The sequence below is a fragment of the Lepidothrix coronata genome, unplaced genomic scaffold (genome assembly GCF_001604755.1).
Source record: "Lepidothrix coronata isolate B3197 unplaced genomic scaffold, Lepidothrix_coronata-1.0 Scaffold57, whole genome shotgun sequence".
NCBI classification, from domain to species: Eukaryota; Metazoa; Chordata; class Aves; order Passeriformes; family Pipridae; genus Lepidothrix; species Lepidothrix coronata.
Window position 1 is genome coordinate 1,783,867 of NW_016690237.1, and position 14,712 is coordinate 1,798,578.

General features: G+C 39.4%; 1 protein-coding gene across 1 annotated transcript in view; it reads right to left on the reverse strand.

Moving 5' to 3' along the window:
• LOC108498196 (RNA-directed DNA polymerase from mobile element jockey-like) overlaps positions 1 to 14,712 on the reverse strand; it is a 43,986-nt gene that overhangs the window by 4,029 nt on the left and 25,245 nt on the right. Inside the window, 2 exon segments of the mRNA XM_017816597.1 lie at positions 1,724 to 1,854; positions 1,857 to 3,113. Of these exon segments, the coding sequence (XP_017672086.1) occupies positions 1,724 to 1,854; positions 1,857 to 3,113 (1,388 nt within the window).

A 14,712-nucleotide genomic window follows, 5' to 3' on the forward strand; every position in this document is an offset into this window, starting at 1 on the left:
GAAAAAAAATCTTTTAAAAGCAGTCTCTGAAGTAGGAGGTAGATAAATTCATGTTTATACATACTTAAGGGGAAAAATGTTTCTGAGTGAATGATAGCACCTATGTTTATCTAAGCCTAGGTAAGAAAGAGACTATGACATGCCAAATAACAGGCTTGCTATCGATAGCATTATGTGGAAATTGAGAAATATTTATTCAAGTAAAAGATAAAATACTCTTTAATAATGAAGCCTCCTTTCTTCACATCCTGCAGGTCATCAGCAGTTCTTATACAATATTAATTGTGTCCTCATTCTGTGACTGAGTGAATGAGTAGTCTGAAAGTATCCTTTTGTTTCCAGAGCTGCTTGTGGTTGTGTTATCAGCACTGAACACACCTGAGCAAATGGGGATCTCTGAGATGTTTGATAGACAGAACTTTCCAGGAGTCCAGTGGTCCTACTGCTGCCCTCTGTGCTTGCTCTTGGTGGGATAATAGTGACAAAGACACAGAGACAATGATTAATGCCTTTTTCCCAGAGCCCTTTCTCCCTCTGAAGTCCACTGTTCTCTCTGGCCCAGGATATTTTTACATAGTGGAGAGAGGAGAGATAAGATAGGAAGGGATTGCTTTACATATGAATAAGAAGTTTTCCCTTTCTTACCCCAAGAAATGAGACACTCCCCCCGCCCTGAGTAGCTGCAGCTCCATGCATGCTTAACTGGACTCCCAAGACCTACTTGCAGGCTGCAGAGCTTTCTGAGCCAGAGGCTGTCTGTTCTTCTCTAGAGGCTTTTCAGTTCATTACTGGAAACTACATAAGGAGGAGAATTTAAAGCTTTGGTTTTGCTGATTTGATAAGAAAGTTGGCAAACTACCTTGTCATTTTCTTTTCTTTTTTTTTTTTTTTGACTCTTTTTCCATAAGAAGGAGACCTCTGGTGTTGGCAACAGTGCTCTCTAAGCACAGTGGGTAAGATCCAGCTAGGGCAGAGGGCGATGAATAAAAACATATTGGTGAAATTAATCTGATTTGGAGAAGGTAATTGGGGAAGGATTTTCTGGGGAGATGTGGAAGCTCTCCTTCTTAGGCTTGATCAGGAGCATAAACAATGAGCAAGATAAATAAATTGCTAATGCCCAGAATTTTCTTTTTAAAATGCTTTCTACCCTCCATAAGAAACAGCAAACTTTTTTTAAACAAAAAAATATAGAATCATAGAATCACAGAATCAGCTGGGTTGGAAGGGACCTCAGAGATCATCAAGTCTAACCCCTGATCCACTACCGCTGCAGTTGCTAGACCATGGCACTAAGTGCCACATCCAGTCTCATCTTAAAAACCTCCAGGGATGGAGAATCCACTACTTCCCTGGGCAGCTCATTCCAATGTCTGATTACCCTTTCTGTAAAGAAATTCTTTCTAATATCTAACCTAAACCTCCCCTGGCACAACTTGAGACCATGCCCTCTTGTCTTGCTGATAGTTGCTTGGGAAAATAGACCAACCCTCACCTGGCTACAACCTCCTTTCAGGTAGTTGTAGAGAATGATGAGGTCTCCCCTAGGCCTCCTCTTCTCCAGGCTGAACTACCCCAGTTCCCTCAGCCTCTCCTCACAGAACTTGTGCTTGAATCCCTTCATCAGCCTCGTTGCTCTTCTCTGGACCTGCTCTAGGACCTCAATATCCTTTCTGAACTGAGGGGCCCAGAACTGGACACAGTACTCGAAGTGTGGCTTCACCAGTGCTGAGTACAGGGGAAGAATCACTTCCCTGGACCTGTTGGCCACACTGTTCCTGATCCAGGCCAGGATGCCATTGGCCTTCTTGGCCACCCGGGCACACTACTGGCTCATGTTCAGCTTCTTGTCATCCAAACTCCCAGGTCCCTTTCTGCCTGGCTGCTCTCCAGCCACTCTGTCCCCAGCCTGTAGCTCTGCGTGGGGTTGTTGTGGCCAAAGTGCAGGACCCGGCACTTGGCCTTGTTGAACCTCATCCCGTTGGAATCAGCCCAACTCTCCAACCTATCCAGGTCCCTCTGCAGAGCCCTCCTGCCTTCCAGCTGATCAACACTCCCCCTCAACTTAGTGTCATCTGCAAATTTGCTGATGATGGACTCAATCCTCTCATCTAAATCATCAATAAAGATATTAAACAGAACTGGGCCCAACACTCATCCCTGCGGGACACCACTAGTAGTGACTGGCCGCCAACTGGATGCAGCACCGTACACCACCACTCTCTGGGCCTGGCTCTCCAGCCAGTTCCTAACCCAGCACAAAGTGCCCCTGTCCAAGCTGTAGGCTGCCAGTTTTTTCAGGAATATACTGTAGGAGACAGTGTCAACAGCTTTGCTGAAGTCCAGGTAGACCACAACCACACCCTTCCCCTCATCCACCAGGCAGGTCACCTGATCATAAAAGGAGATCAGGTTGGTCAGACAGGACCTGCCCCTCCTAAACCCATGCTGGCTGGGTCTGATCCCTTGTCCATCCTGTAGATGCTGTGTGATTGCACTCAGGATGATCTGCTCCATAACCTTGCCAGGCACTGAGGTCAGGCTGACGGTCTTGTAGTTTCCCGGGTCCTCCTTCCGGCCCTTTTTGTGGATCGGCGTGACATTTACCAACTTCCAATCATCTGGGACCTCCCCAGTGAGCCAGGACTGTTGGTAGATGATGGAGAGTGGCTTGGCGAGCTCTTCCGCCAGCTCCCTCATCACTTTTGGGTGGATCCCACCTGGTCCCATAGACTTGTGGGAATCCAGGCAGCTCAGTAGGTCAATAACTGTTTCCTTTTGGATTACAGGGGGGCTGTTCAGGTTCTTATCTCTTTCTACAAGCTCCAGAAGCCAGCTGTCCTCAGGAGAACCTGTCTTACTGTTGAAAATGGAGAAAAAGGTGTTAAATACCTCAGCCTTTTCCTCATCTTTGATAACTATATTCCCGTCCATGTCCAGTAAAGAATGGAGGTTTTCCTTGCCCCTCCTTTTGCTATTGATGTATCTGTAGAAGGACTTTTTGTTATCCTTCACAGAGGTGGCGAGATTCAGTTCAAGTTGTGCCTTTGTCCCTCTAATTTTCTTTCTACACGACCTAACTATATTCCTAAATTCTTCTTGAGTAATCAGCCCTTTTTTCCATAATCAGTAGGCTCTCTTCTTTACCCTAATTTCTTTCAAAATCTCCCTGTTCAGCAAGACCGGTTGTCTTCCCCACCAGCTCGCCTTTTGGCACACTGGGACAGCCTGCTCCTGTGCTTTCAAAACTTGCTCCTTGAAGTACGTCTATCCCCCCTGGACCCCTCTGTCTTTAAGGGTTGTTTCCCAGGGTACACTTTGAACTAATCTTCTGAATAGGCTGAAATCTACCCTCCGGAAGTCCAGTGTAGAGGTTTTACTGACAGCCCTCCTTGCATCCCTGAGTATTGAAAATTCTATTATTTCATGATCACTGTGTCCCAGACGTCCACTGACCACCACATCTCCCACCAGCCCCTCTCTGTTTGTGAACAGGAGGTCTAGTGGGGCTCCATCCCTGGTAGGCTCATTTACCAGCTGGAGCAGGAAATTATCCTCTATACACTCTAGGAATCTCCTAGACTGCCTCTTCTCTGCTGTGTGGAGTTCCCAGCAGACATCCGGCAGGTTAAAGTCACCCACGAGAACAAGGGCTGGTGATTTTGAGACATCTGCCAGCCATTTGTAGAATAATTCATCACCCTCATCATCCTGATTGGGTGGTCTGTACCAGACTCCCACCAGGATATCAGCCTTGTTGGCCTTCCCCCTGATTCTGATCCACAGGCACTCAACCTTATTGTTACTGACTTCAACTTCTACAGAGTCAACAGACTCTCTAACATATAGAGCTACCCCTCCACCTCTCCTACCCTGCCTGTCCCTTCTGAAGAGCCTGTAGCCACCCATAGTGGCACTCCAGTCATGCGAGTCATCCCACCACGTTTCAGTGATAGTGACATCATAGCTTTCCTGCTGCATGACATGATTCAGTTAGCTATTTCTTCTGGTTTGAGATTGCATTTCCCATCCCAGACACTGAAGTATGAACAGCCAGTTCATACACATTCATTGATTCTTCAGCAGTTAAACTGAAATGTGTATGTCTATTCTTGCTGTCATTATTCAGCAATGTCAAATGTCTCCAGGGAGAGTCATTTTTACCTCAGATTAAAGAATGGAGTGTACTGAAAAGCTGTCAATTAGCTTGTCATCATCCATACCTTCTGATGCCCAGTGCTTACATGTTTTACTCAGACCCTTGAAGCCTATGTGTTTTTCTGATTCCTGTGGTAACACTAGTTCTTTTAATGAAGTCCAGATGCACAGCTCTATTGCTTTTTCCAAATTGCTGTTAAATCCTCAGAACTGTGATGGCTTTGTGCCTTCAACCTAACCTGATTAGCGTACAAAAACTTAAAGAAATAGACTTTAAATTCCTCAGAAAGTTACATTGAGCGTATGGAAGTGCAGTAACTGAGGAGAGCTGTTAATGATCCACTGCTCTGTTCAGCTCAAACCATAGGCATGCTCAGCCTTCCCCTGTGTGGGAAACTACTTAGGCCAAAGCTGTGCAAGGAAGTCATATAGAGACTGGAAACATTCATAAACTAGGAAAAAAAAATAAAATATATTTGTTAATATATTGGCACAGTCAAGCCTAGGAGACTCAAACTTAATCTGCTAAATTGTAGCTAAGGATAAATAAACAGCATCCCCATAAGTAATTATCCATTACCTTTTTAAAAACTGGGCAATATAGTACTTAATTACTTCTAAGGTAGGGCAAGCTCACTTATTTGGTTTTTTAATATGTATTTATTATTATTGGCCCATGTAATCACTGTAAGTGACACAAATGTCCTGACTAAATTATGTTTGAACTAAGCTCCATGACATGTCTGCAACAGCCCATCAAACCTAAAGATGTGGGTGATTACCAGAAATAGTTTGAAATTTGGTTTTCATATTGAGCAATGGAGGACAGTGAGAAGTGGTGGAAACACAGTGGTCAAACAGCATGGTGACAAGAGGCACTGTTCAATCCCAAAGCCTTCTGACTGTCCCAGAAAGCTTACACCCCAGGGGCATGGGGCCGGACTTGCGTCCATACAGATGAACACTTCTAACGTGTAGAAATTCCTGGATTTTGTTTAGCAACACCAAGTCTGTTGGTAAGAAGTGTGGGAGAAACATCCATGGGTGTAAATTATAGACTGTGTTGCAATCTTGGAGTGCACAATAATATTTTGTTCTATCTATGTGGTTGTTGTCCATCTTCTGTGACTGTGATAACTAGGTTGGAAGTCTGGACCACTTGAACATATCACATGTTTATCCTGCAGCAAAAGAGGTGTGACTGACAGTAAAAGAGGCTCACCAATTTTATGATAAGATTTAGAAAGTTATCAGCAGTAGGAAGGAAGACATCCAGCAGAATGACTACATGACCAGCAAATTCATAGGCTGAGAAAGATAAGCAGTTCACTGGCCTCCTTTTGCATTCACTTATCATAAAAAGGTAATAGTGGCATTATCTCCGGGTTTGTATGGTTGAAAGTAGCTTCTTTGAACTTCTGAAGCTTCTTTGAACTTCTGAAGCAGTTCGTGGACTCTGGGGTCTGAGAATGGCCAGTTGAAACGACTGCCCTGTAGCAAAGTCATCTGGGTCTCAAAGCACTTTGCCTCCTGAGACAATCACAAAATCACATTTTTGTAACCCTAGATGACGAAGCTCCCCTCCCCACTCCTCAGGTGGGAAAGAGTGCGAAAAAGGTTTCACAAGGGCCCACTCCACTGAGATGCCCTAAACTCTACAAATCTTCTCCTGTTTGTGAGGATAGGGAGAACTGAATTCAGACACTTTTCTAGGAGGTACTCGGTAGAGAAACTTGGAAGATGCTATCTAAACAGTTCAAAAACCAGAATGTCTTCAATTGTTTTGCCAGTTATACTGAAAAGTAACAGTAATTGTGAGACAATGGAAGCAAATGTGTATACAGGTGTAATTGAATGTATATTTTAGTGTATGTTTATATACATTGAGTGTATGTATTATACTATTTTTTATAATATGGATTTTGAAATTATCTTTCTATAGCAATGCTTTTGTCCATCTGTGAGTCAGAGGTTCCCTGCCATTAGAGACCTTCATTTGATATAAAAAAAGTCTCGTGACGAAACTATGAAGATTTGTGCAGAGATGACAAATCAGGAAACAGATTAGTTCAAGAAAAATACTTTAAGAAGAAATGGAATTTATGGAGTTAGAAAATGTAACAGGAAGCTTGGCTGGGACATTTTTAGTCTTGAAAAATGTGGTCACCCCAAGGCATTGGGTGATTGGCGTCACTGAGGTGAGAAGGAGGAGGAGAGAAAGACTAAAGAGTTCTTATCTGGGGGCTGTTATTTCATCTTGCATACTGACATAGCTGAGCCAGTAGCTCTCTTGGGTATTGTGGGCTGTCCCAGTGGGTGTTCACTCTTTATTTTTAATTATTACTTTTGTCCCATTGGTGTTATTTATGAACCCAACATTTAGTTAGTTAATCACCTATCAGTTATTTTTAACCCATGTAGAGTACTGTTTTCTCTATAGCTTCTGGTCTAGATACTTTCCCATCCAACCTGGTACAACAAGAAGAATCTGCCTGTTCACCAGGGACTTTTACACCATTACATTAAAATTTTAGCTCAGGATAGGAAAAAACTGAGTAGAACTGACTGAAAATGAAAAGCATTGATCATACTTTTTGGTTATGAAAGATACTTCTTGTGAGAAAAGATGATTTTTTTGAAAATTAGTGAGATTCACCTTTTGGAATTGCTCATCCAACTACTCCACCTCCATACCTCTCGAGGGGCATTCAGCTATGCAGGAAAATGACACCTCCCATGGGCAGGAACAAGAATCCCATCATTACCTGTGTTATACACCTTTGCAGAAACTAGCTGCTTTTTTGTGTCACTTCTAACTCCAAATCAACATTTTGTTATGAAGGTAAAACTATAAAACTGTCTTGAATCCAAACAAAAAACTTTCCTGCATTTTCCCACATTATATTACTACTCTCTATAATCCTGTCCTTTTGTCTTAGTTTCTGGTGAGGTTCAAAGTGTTAGAGAAACATGCTTATTCTATGGGCACTGAGATGAAATAGGGATTCCCGGAGAAAGTGTTTCAATTTAATTTCTGACATTTAGTTTCTGTATAAAATAATTTTGATTCCTAGTGCTATGAAAAAGTTTTCAGGGAAATTATTCAGTTTGTTTTTCATTTCAACAACTCCATCATTTTTACAGCACTGTGCTAATTTTGTAAAAATTTGATTGTGTCCAAACCCGCATAGAGACTGGACACTTGATCTTGAATTTCTTATGCTGTGAATTTTGCTACAGGTTTTTTTTATTTTTCTTCTGCATGATAGATCAGGAATGCCTGACTGTAAAAAATATCCTGTTGAATACTTTCACAGTTCTTATTACTGAAGAATTAACGTAAAGTCCTACACATTTACATCTGACTGCTCCCCTTTCATAATATGACTGAATTTAAGACTTGAAAGACAGATGAAGGGTAACTTAGTTTTATAGAAGGTAGAAGTTTTACTTTTTTTTTTGGTTCCTATTCTATCATCCAACAATATGTTAAAAGACTGTTAAACAATTGCGAGTCATAACAAATAAAGAAACCAGGATTGTTCTCAGGGGTATCTGTTATGGAGTAGATAACCAGTAGGAAAAAAATTCAATTTATTTGCAAGAGAAATCAAAAGCATAAAGCAACCTGGCATATAAAAATTTAGGTCTATTAACAATTCTGTTCGGCTCCATGAAGCATCATAATTTTGGTAATGATGACAAAAAGAAAAACTAATGCAAGTTTATGTCAGGTGCTCTCTGGAATTGCTGAATTGTTTTGTCCTTCTCAAAACCATAAGCCTTGTATGTGTATAAAATTCTGAAACAATCAATCATGGAAACAGCATCTGATTGCAGAAAATGTGATTTCAAAATCAATTTGTCATGCTCCTATACGGATTTAGTACCTTCCTTGTTTTGACATTTCTCATTTGCTAAGTGCAGGAACGCTACTGTAATTTCTCTATGTAGTGTTACAAATTAGAAGATTGGGATGAAAAAATTTTCTGCTGTATTTTTGAATTTGTCTTGGATATGGAATTTTTTGTGTTTTTCTCAGTTTTTTTTCTTATAGATTTCCTTTGTGATGCCTTAGACATTCTGTCTGATTTCCATGTGAAAATTATTTGTGATGTCCAGTTCCCATCACAAAAGATTCTTAGGAATGGCTTTGACAACATGATCAGCTTTTAAGACCTGTTTACTGAGAAGAAATACACTGATGCTCCTTCTATTGCTAAATTTTACAAAGGAGATAGTTGGATTTTGTAGCAGCTCTGTGCAGTTACTGCACTTAAAGGCATGCTGGTTTATAACTCTTTTTAAAAGTACTTTTTTTGTGAAAATGGCTTTATTACACAAACATGTATAGTGAATTGGATACCAGTTTCTTCGAAGGAGATACCACAGGCCTGTGGTCATCATATTCCGAGAAAAATTCAGCTTTTATTTACTGATCAGCACAGGGACTTACTGTAGGAATTTAAAATAGTGAAAAATACTATTGTTGAATAGATCTGGTTTATACAGCTTAAGCTTTTAAAATTTCTCTAACATTAATATCTAACGCTAGAAACTGAGATCTTCAGATTTTCCTTTCCTTTAAAGGTATGTGTACATTGTTTGCTCCAACTCCTCTTGGTATGAGTTAAAATACGTATATTTCTGCCTAGAAAGTTGTTTAGTGTCTGTGTCCTATATTGCAATGCCTGTGAATTGTATCGAAATAGTTAGTAACCTTTCTTCCCCTCAGCCATGAGGTGTGTCTGGCATTATTTCAAGCAGCGTTACCATGTGCAATCTAGGGCTACATTCTTGAGGAGGATTTGCCAAGGAGGGTTCAGATTTGGCACAGAAATAACCTACATATTTATGAAAATTTGTTCACAACTTTCTGGTTTTTTTTAAATATACAAGTTTGTATGCTGAGAAATTTTTCTTATTGTTGTTGTTATTTATTGTAGCTTAGAAATACCCCAAATGAACACTCTTCTTCCTAGGTATACTGTCAGAGATTTTGCACAATCACTGTAGGCTTTTAAAACTTTTAAAATCTTCCCTCTATGGAGGGGTGACATAACTGGTGACTGAAAGGATTGAGAAGCACCTCCACCTCCCAGTCTCTACTTTTCGTTCTGCCATCATTCACTTCACTAGCACACAGGCTTTCAGGGTGCCTTCCAGCTAACACATGGGAGGGGTTCTATGGAGCATGTGCTTAGAAAACTAATAAGGATGGCTTTAGATTTGATTTTAGGTAACTTTTGCTTAGCTGCCTGGATGAATCAGCTAAATATCTAAGTGAAACTCCAAGCAATCTGTTTTGGAATCCATCCCAGGCAGATCTATTCAGCCATCCACTTAATTGCTAGTGCATCTTCATTTATGTACTTCTATTGATTTTAATCTCAGATGATTTATGCAATACCATAAGCAGGTAACAAGACAAAGCAATGGCATTTCACTAGAGATGAAGATGCCTATAAACTGTCTTATTTTTTCAAAGTCTGCTTGTATATACAAGGCTTCTCTTGCTGTGGTTGTGTGTTTAAAGTTTTTAATGACTGCTCAACTAAACTTTGTTCTGTTTCTCACTACAGTCTGTCTCTCAATACAGACTGTTTTCCTGTATTTTAAACGTAAAGTACATTTCCATTTGACTCCATGCTACCTCATGGCCTGCTGCCAGAGTTCCCTGATATTTGTTTTTCTTCTAACTCTTTATTATTGATAAGCTTGTTCCTGAATGTGGGTAGAATTCATTTGGCCTTATATCAGATCCAGTGTGATAAGGCTCATCACCTAGTGAATGATGAGCCATCATGACTTAATTCATAAACACAGAGAGAAATTAAGTAGTTTCAGAGTAAGAATCATCACACTTTAGAACTTTACTTTAGGATTAAATAAGCCCTACACAGGGCTTTTGTCTGAAAAAGGGTTTATTTGTTCCTGAGACCTCTCTGCAACAGAATTAAGACTGAGAATGCTTGTAGAAAGCCACAGCTGCTATCTCCTTGACTTTGCTATCCGAATGTCCTGGAGCAGGATTAGACCTGAACTCAAATGTTCCTATATGTGTCTGTAGTCTGTAGCACTCTTCAAATAGCTATTTAAAACAGCTTTAAAGTAATGTCTGAAATGGTACTTATGCTTGAATACTAACATAACTAACACTGCAATCAAAACATGTGAGATTAACATTGCACAGATGAGCTGTCCGTCCTAGAGGTGTCTAAGCAGTCCATTAAGGTAATACTTTGTGTTTTGTGACTTTATTGCAGAGTATTATGCAATCTAAAAGAAAAGTGCATTTGAGAGAAATCATCCTTTTTAAATGGATCCCATCTTATTTAAATTTTCCACTTCAAATCACAATTAATATGTATTATTCACACCTTTTCATTTCTCTGGTTATAGTATATTAAAGCAGAACATATGCTTTGCACAGGCTGATCAAGGCATGGAAACGTTATTCATGTCTTTCAGTTCTCCTTCACTGTGAGCAATAATAGCTTAACAGAGGGGACTCTCAGCTACCAAAAGCAAAGTAAGTTAGAAATTTTGTGAGATGGTTCAGAGAGAGGATCTAACTATTTCTTTTTGCAGTTACCACATGTGTCGTACCAGACTGCTCACTCCAGTCAGTGGAAAGAGGAGACAGTGGATTCAGGTGGTAAGCACCTCAGGAAAGGAAGGTCTCCTATATCACTTAAATTAAAGATTTGTGGCTCAGTTATTGGTGTTTTATCTGTAGCTGCACTGGCTACAGTCTACAAAAATGAGCTCTGGGATGAGTATGGGGATAACTTGCACCCAACAAAGACCTTAGCAACAGAACTCGTTTGGTATAGACTTCATCGCTTTAACTAAGCTTATTCATGTAAAGGTCACTAAGATCCTAAATACATAATTTTTAAAATCAAGAAGTCTGTGAGCTATAATTTTTTGGAGGAGAAAAGAACCATCATCACTTTGTCTGCAGCTGCTCTCTGGTTTTGAAGGTTAGTCCATGACACAGCTCAGTATCTGGGCAACGACAAAGCTTAGCAAAAGAACTGATATGACTCACTTGGGCAAACTCAGCCTGTAGTCTTGGTTAGAGGGTTAGCTTACCTGAATTAATTCATTTGTAGTATATATACTATGGTTCATTCAGGCTGTTAAAGGCCACAGAAGTTACTTGCACAGAACTAAGTACATTTTAAGCTGAGTAGGGCAATGTTTTTCACAGTAATACCATTTCTCCAATGAACTGTGGAAGACTGCAAGCAAACTTTTCTCTAACAATGTTGAAGAAAAATGAGAAGCTATCCAAGAAATACTTAGGACTACATAAAATAAAAAAAAAATTTAAAACTCAGCCTGAAAATATTAGTATCTTTTAGATCTGCTGCTTAATAATGACACTTCAGAATTGTGCATAATATAAAATATCCTATTGAATCTGTGGTGGAAATAGAAATACATTACAGTAAGGGTAGAAAAATGGAAAATATAAAAAAAAAATAGAAAAATATAAAGCTCTCCATTCTTAATCTGCATTGCAAATTGAATTATGCAAACCAAAATTACCCCTAACTCTCTTTTAGCTCAAAGAAGGTCATTTTACAGAATAGCTATATTAAATTGAAAATCATTATCATAAATCCCTGTTGTCAAATGTACATATGGTCCACTGTGAAAATCAGATAAGTTACATTAAAATGTATTGTATGGACAATATATTATCTCCTTAGGTTTGAAAAAGTAATAGACTGCTTTTATCTCTGATATACAAGGATCATCTTTAAGAGACATAAATGTGGCTGAAAAGTCACAGAAGAGAAGGGTTTCTCGGACATCTTTTGAAGAAGTCTTTTAAAAAAAGGAAGGAAGGAAACTTTTAGAAGGTAAGGTTTCAAGACAAACTGGAATAAAGGTATTCCAGAAAAAAAAATGCAGATAATGATAGATTCCCATATAATGCTGTTCTTTTGTTCACTTCTTTAACACTATAATGGTGCTTTTGGCTTCTCCAGTAATTTCTTGTGCTGTTCTATATACTGTATATAGTATATATATAGTATATATATATATATAGTATTTGTCCTGCAATGATAAATGTCTTATTGAAAGTACTCAAAACATTTCAACTGCCAATTAATTGTAGGTCACCCTCAATTTCTAAAGCTCTGAATTTTACTTCTAGAAGATAAATACTACTAATTCTCACATTCCAGATGAGAATATTGTAAATGTAGCTGAAATAATGACACCTTCCTGATTTAAATTAACACATTTTAATTTAAATACCTGAAATTTTGTGATCCTCCTTCACCTGTTTTCAGATCTTTCCAAATATATGTTGAAGCAATTTTTCAATTTTCTTAACTTACCTATTGATCTAAGCCCCCTTTTTATCCCTTTTTATCCCTTTCTATCTTTTTTATCCTTTATTAGGTTACTCAGTGTATGAATCATGACTTGCCTCTCTGGATTGACTGAAGAGAGTGTAGACTGCTAGTCTAAAAAGAATACATTTTGATCTAAGGATATATTTAACACTTTGTTGAACTGATTTAAATGATAAGTGTTAATGCAAGTCTCTCTCTACCTCTACTAAAATGAAATTCTGAATTGAGTAAAACAGGAAAGATGTGTTACTGTTTTCCCAACCACTCAGTGGCTTAATGAAACCCAACTCAGTGGCTTGATGTACCAATAAGACTCTCCATGACCTCTTGAGCACATAACTCATTGAACCACCACTGAAATACCTATGCTATCGGCTTGACCTCATTACTCTGGAGAACACTGAGGTTTCTCTGTTGTTCCTGATGCTTCATAACAGTAACACTATAATTTTTTTGGTGAGAAACAGCTTGCAAAATATTTGGTTTTATTTGCCTGCTGGTGTGTTGCTGCTTAAAATTGCACCATATAACTAATTATAGCCTTAACAGTTGTACTAAGTAATTTTAAGAAGACTAGTATAAAAAACACCCCCATGCCATCTTTCAACGTGGTACCTAGCCTATTAATAAAAGAACAATAGAGCTGGAGTCTGAGTATCACAACATTGCTATCTTTAGCTCATGACTAGCTCTGGTGTCCTCTGTGTGTGTTTGTGCAGCACGTAACGTAGCAAGATCCCGGGCTGCCTTTAGGACTCAAGTTCAATTCATATAAATACACACAGACTGTCTGAACAGCTAGTATTGACTGCCCCTTCCACTAATCAAATTATTCCAAGGCTTGTAGAGAAAACCCACTCCAGCAATCTCCATCTGTGTATTTACACCACACTCACACCCGTGGAAGTGTAGTGCTTTGCTGAGAGCCATGTGCACAGTGCAAGGAGAATATACTCATTAATGTCTAATGTGTTGTTCAAGGTTATATGCAGGATATGGAAGTTTAATGAGAACTTAATGGGAGTTCTACTACTACTGATTAGGTGTATCTATCATTTTGAGGATGCGAGTAAAACTGCTTAACACTGTAAAGTTAAGGAAAAATGAATGCCTAGTTTGTCACTCCCTTCTGCCATTAATCACATTCATTAGCTGCCTTACAGTGACAAGATTCTGACCCATCACCGGTGCAGTACTGGGAGGACCACTATCAGTGGCCTGCTGATTTGAACAGTGATTTATCACATTAGCTGTTGTGACTGTTTTTGTTCTTTTTGTCATATATGGCTTGTAGATTAACCTAACTGTGACAAAAGTGAGAGTCCAGGACTTCACTGTAAATTTATCATCCATGGTGCCTTGCTGAAAACCTAGTTCCAGAGAGAGAGGCAGAGAAACTGAGATGGTAACTGAGAGAGAAGCAACACATCATTGCTTTGTTTCAGAAAGGCTGGGGAAGGTTCTTACCCTAGCAAGTGCTCTACATCTGTAGGAGCCTGTCAGCTACTACATCCCAAAAGGATGTCATTGTTATCTTTTGGCTCAGGGGGCACCCAGGAAGACATGACCAGTTATTCCTGCTTTTACAATGGACTTTGTAAATGTATGAATGATATTTTTTACTCTGCTTTGTGTCAAGCGAATTTTGTCCAGTGTCTTGTCAACATTTTTCTTTGTCATGGGGAACCCTACATCTAGCAATGAAAACAACACATCAGTGTTTGAGAGTTTGGGGTGGGATAACTAAGTCTAGAACATTGCTACTATACCAAGGCTTGCAAAGTCCTTCCTCTGGTGGAAGATGGGCATTGACTTGCGTGTGCCCTACAGGAAATGTGTCCTGGAGGACCCCTGACCTTGCTCTGGTACTTCTACCCTGTGTTGAGACTGTAGCCATCAAATGGTCTTTTTGCTTTTTCTTCTTTTCTACTGTGCAAGAATATGGGGGGGGGATTTTTTTTTTTTTAATTTGAAAGGGTAACAGGTAAAGGGAACAGCCCCTAAATGTGCATGCTCCACAAGAATGCCTCACAGTATTCTAACAGTAGCTAATAAGGTTAATATATTTTAAACTAAATCATGAGTACAATTGAACTGCAAATACTTAGAGAAAAATAAGAGAAAAAGAAAGGAAGATGTAACCCATCCTTTTCTTGCTCAAAATGCACTTATAGGA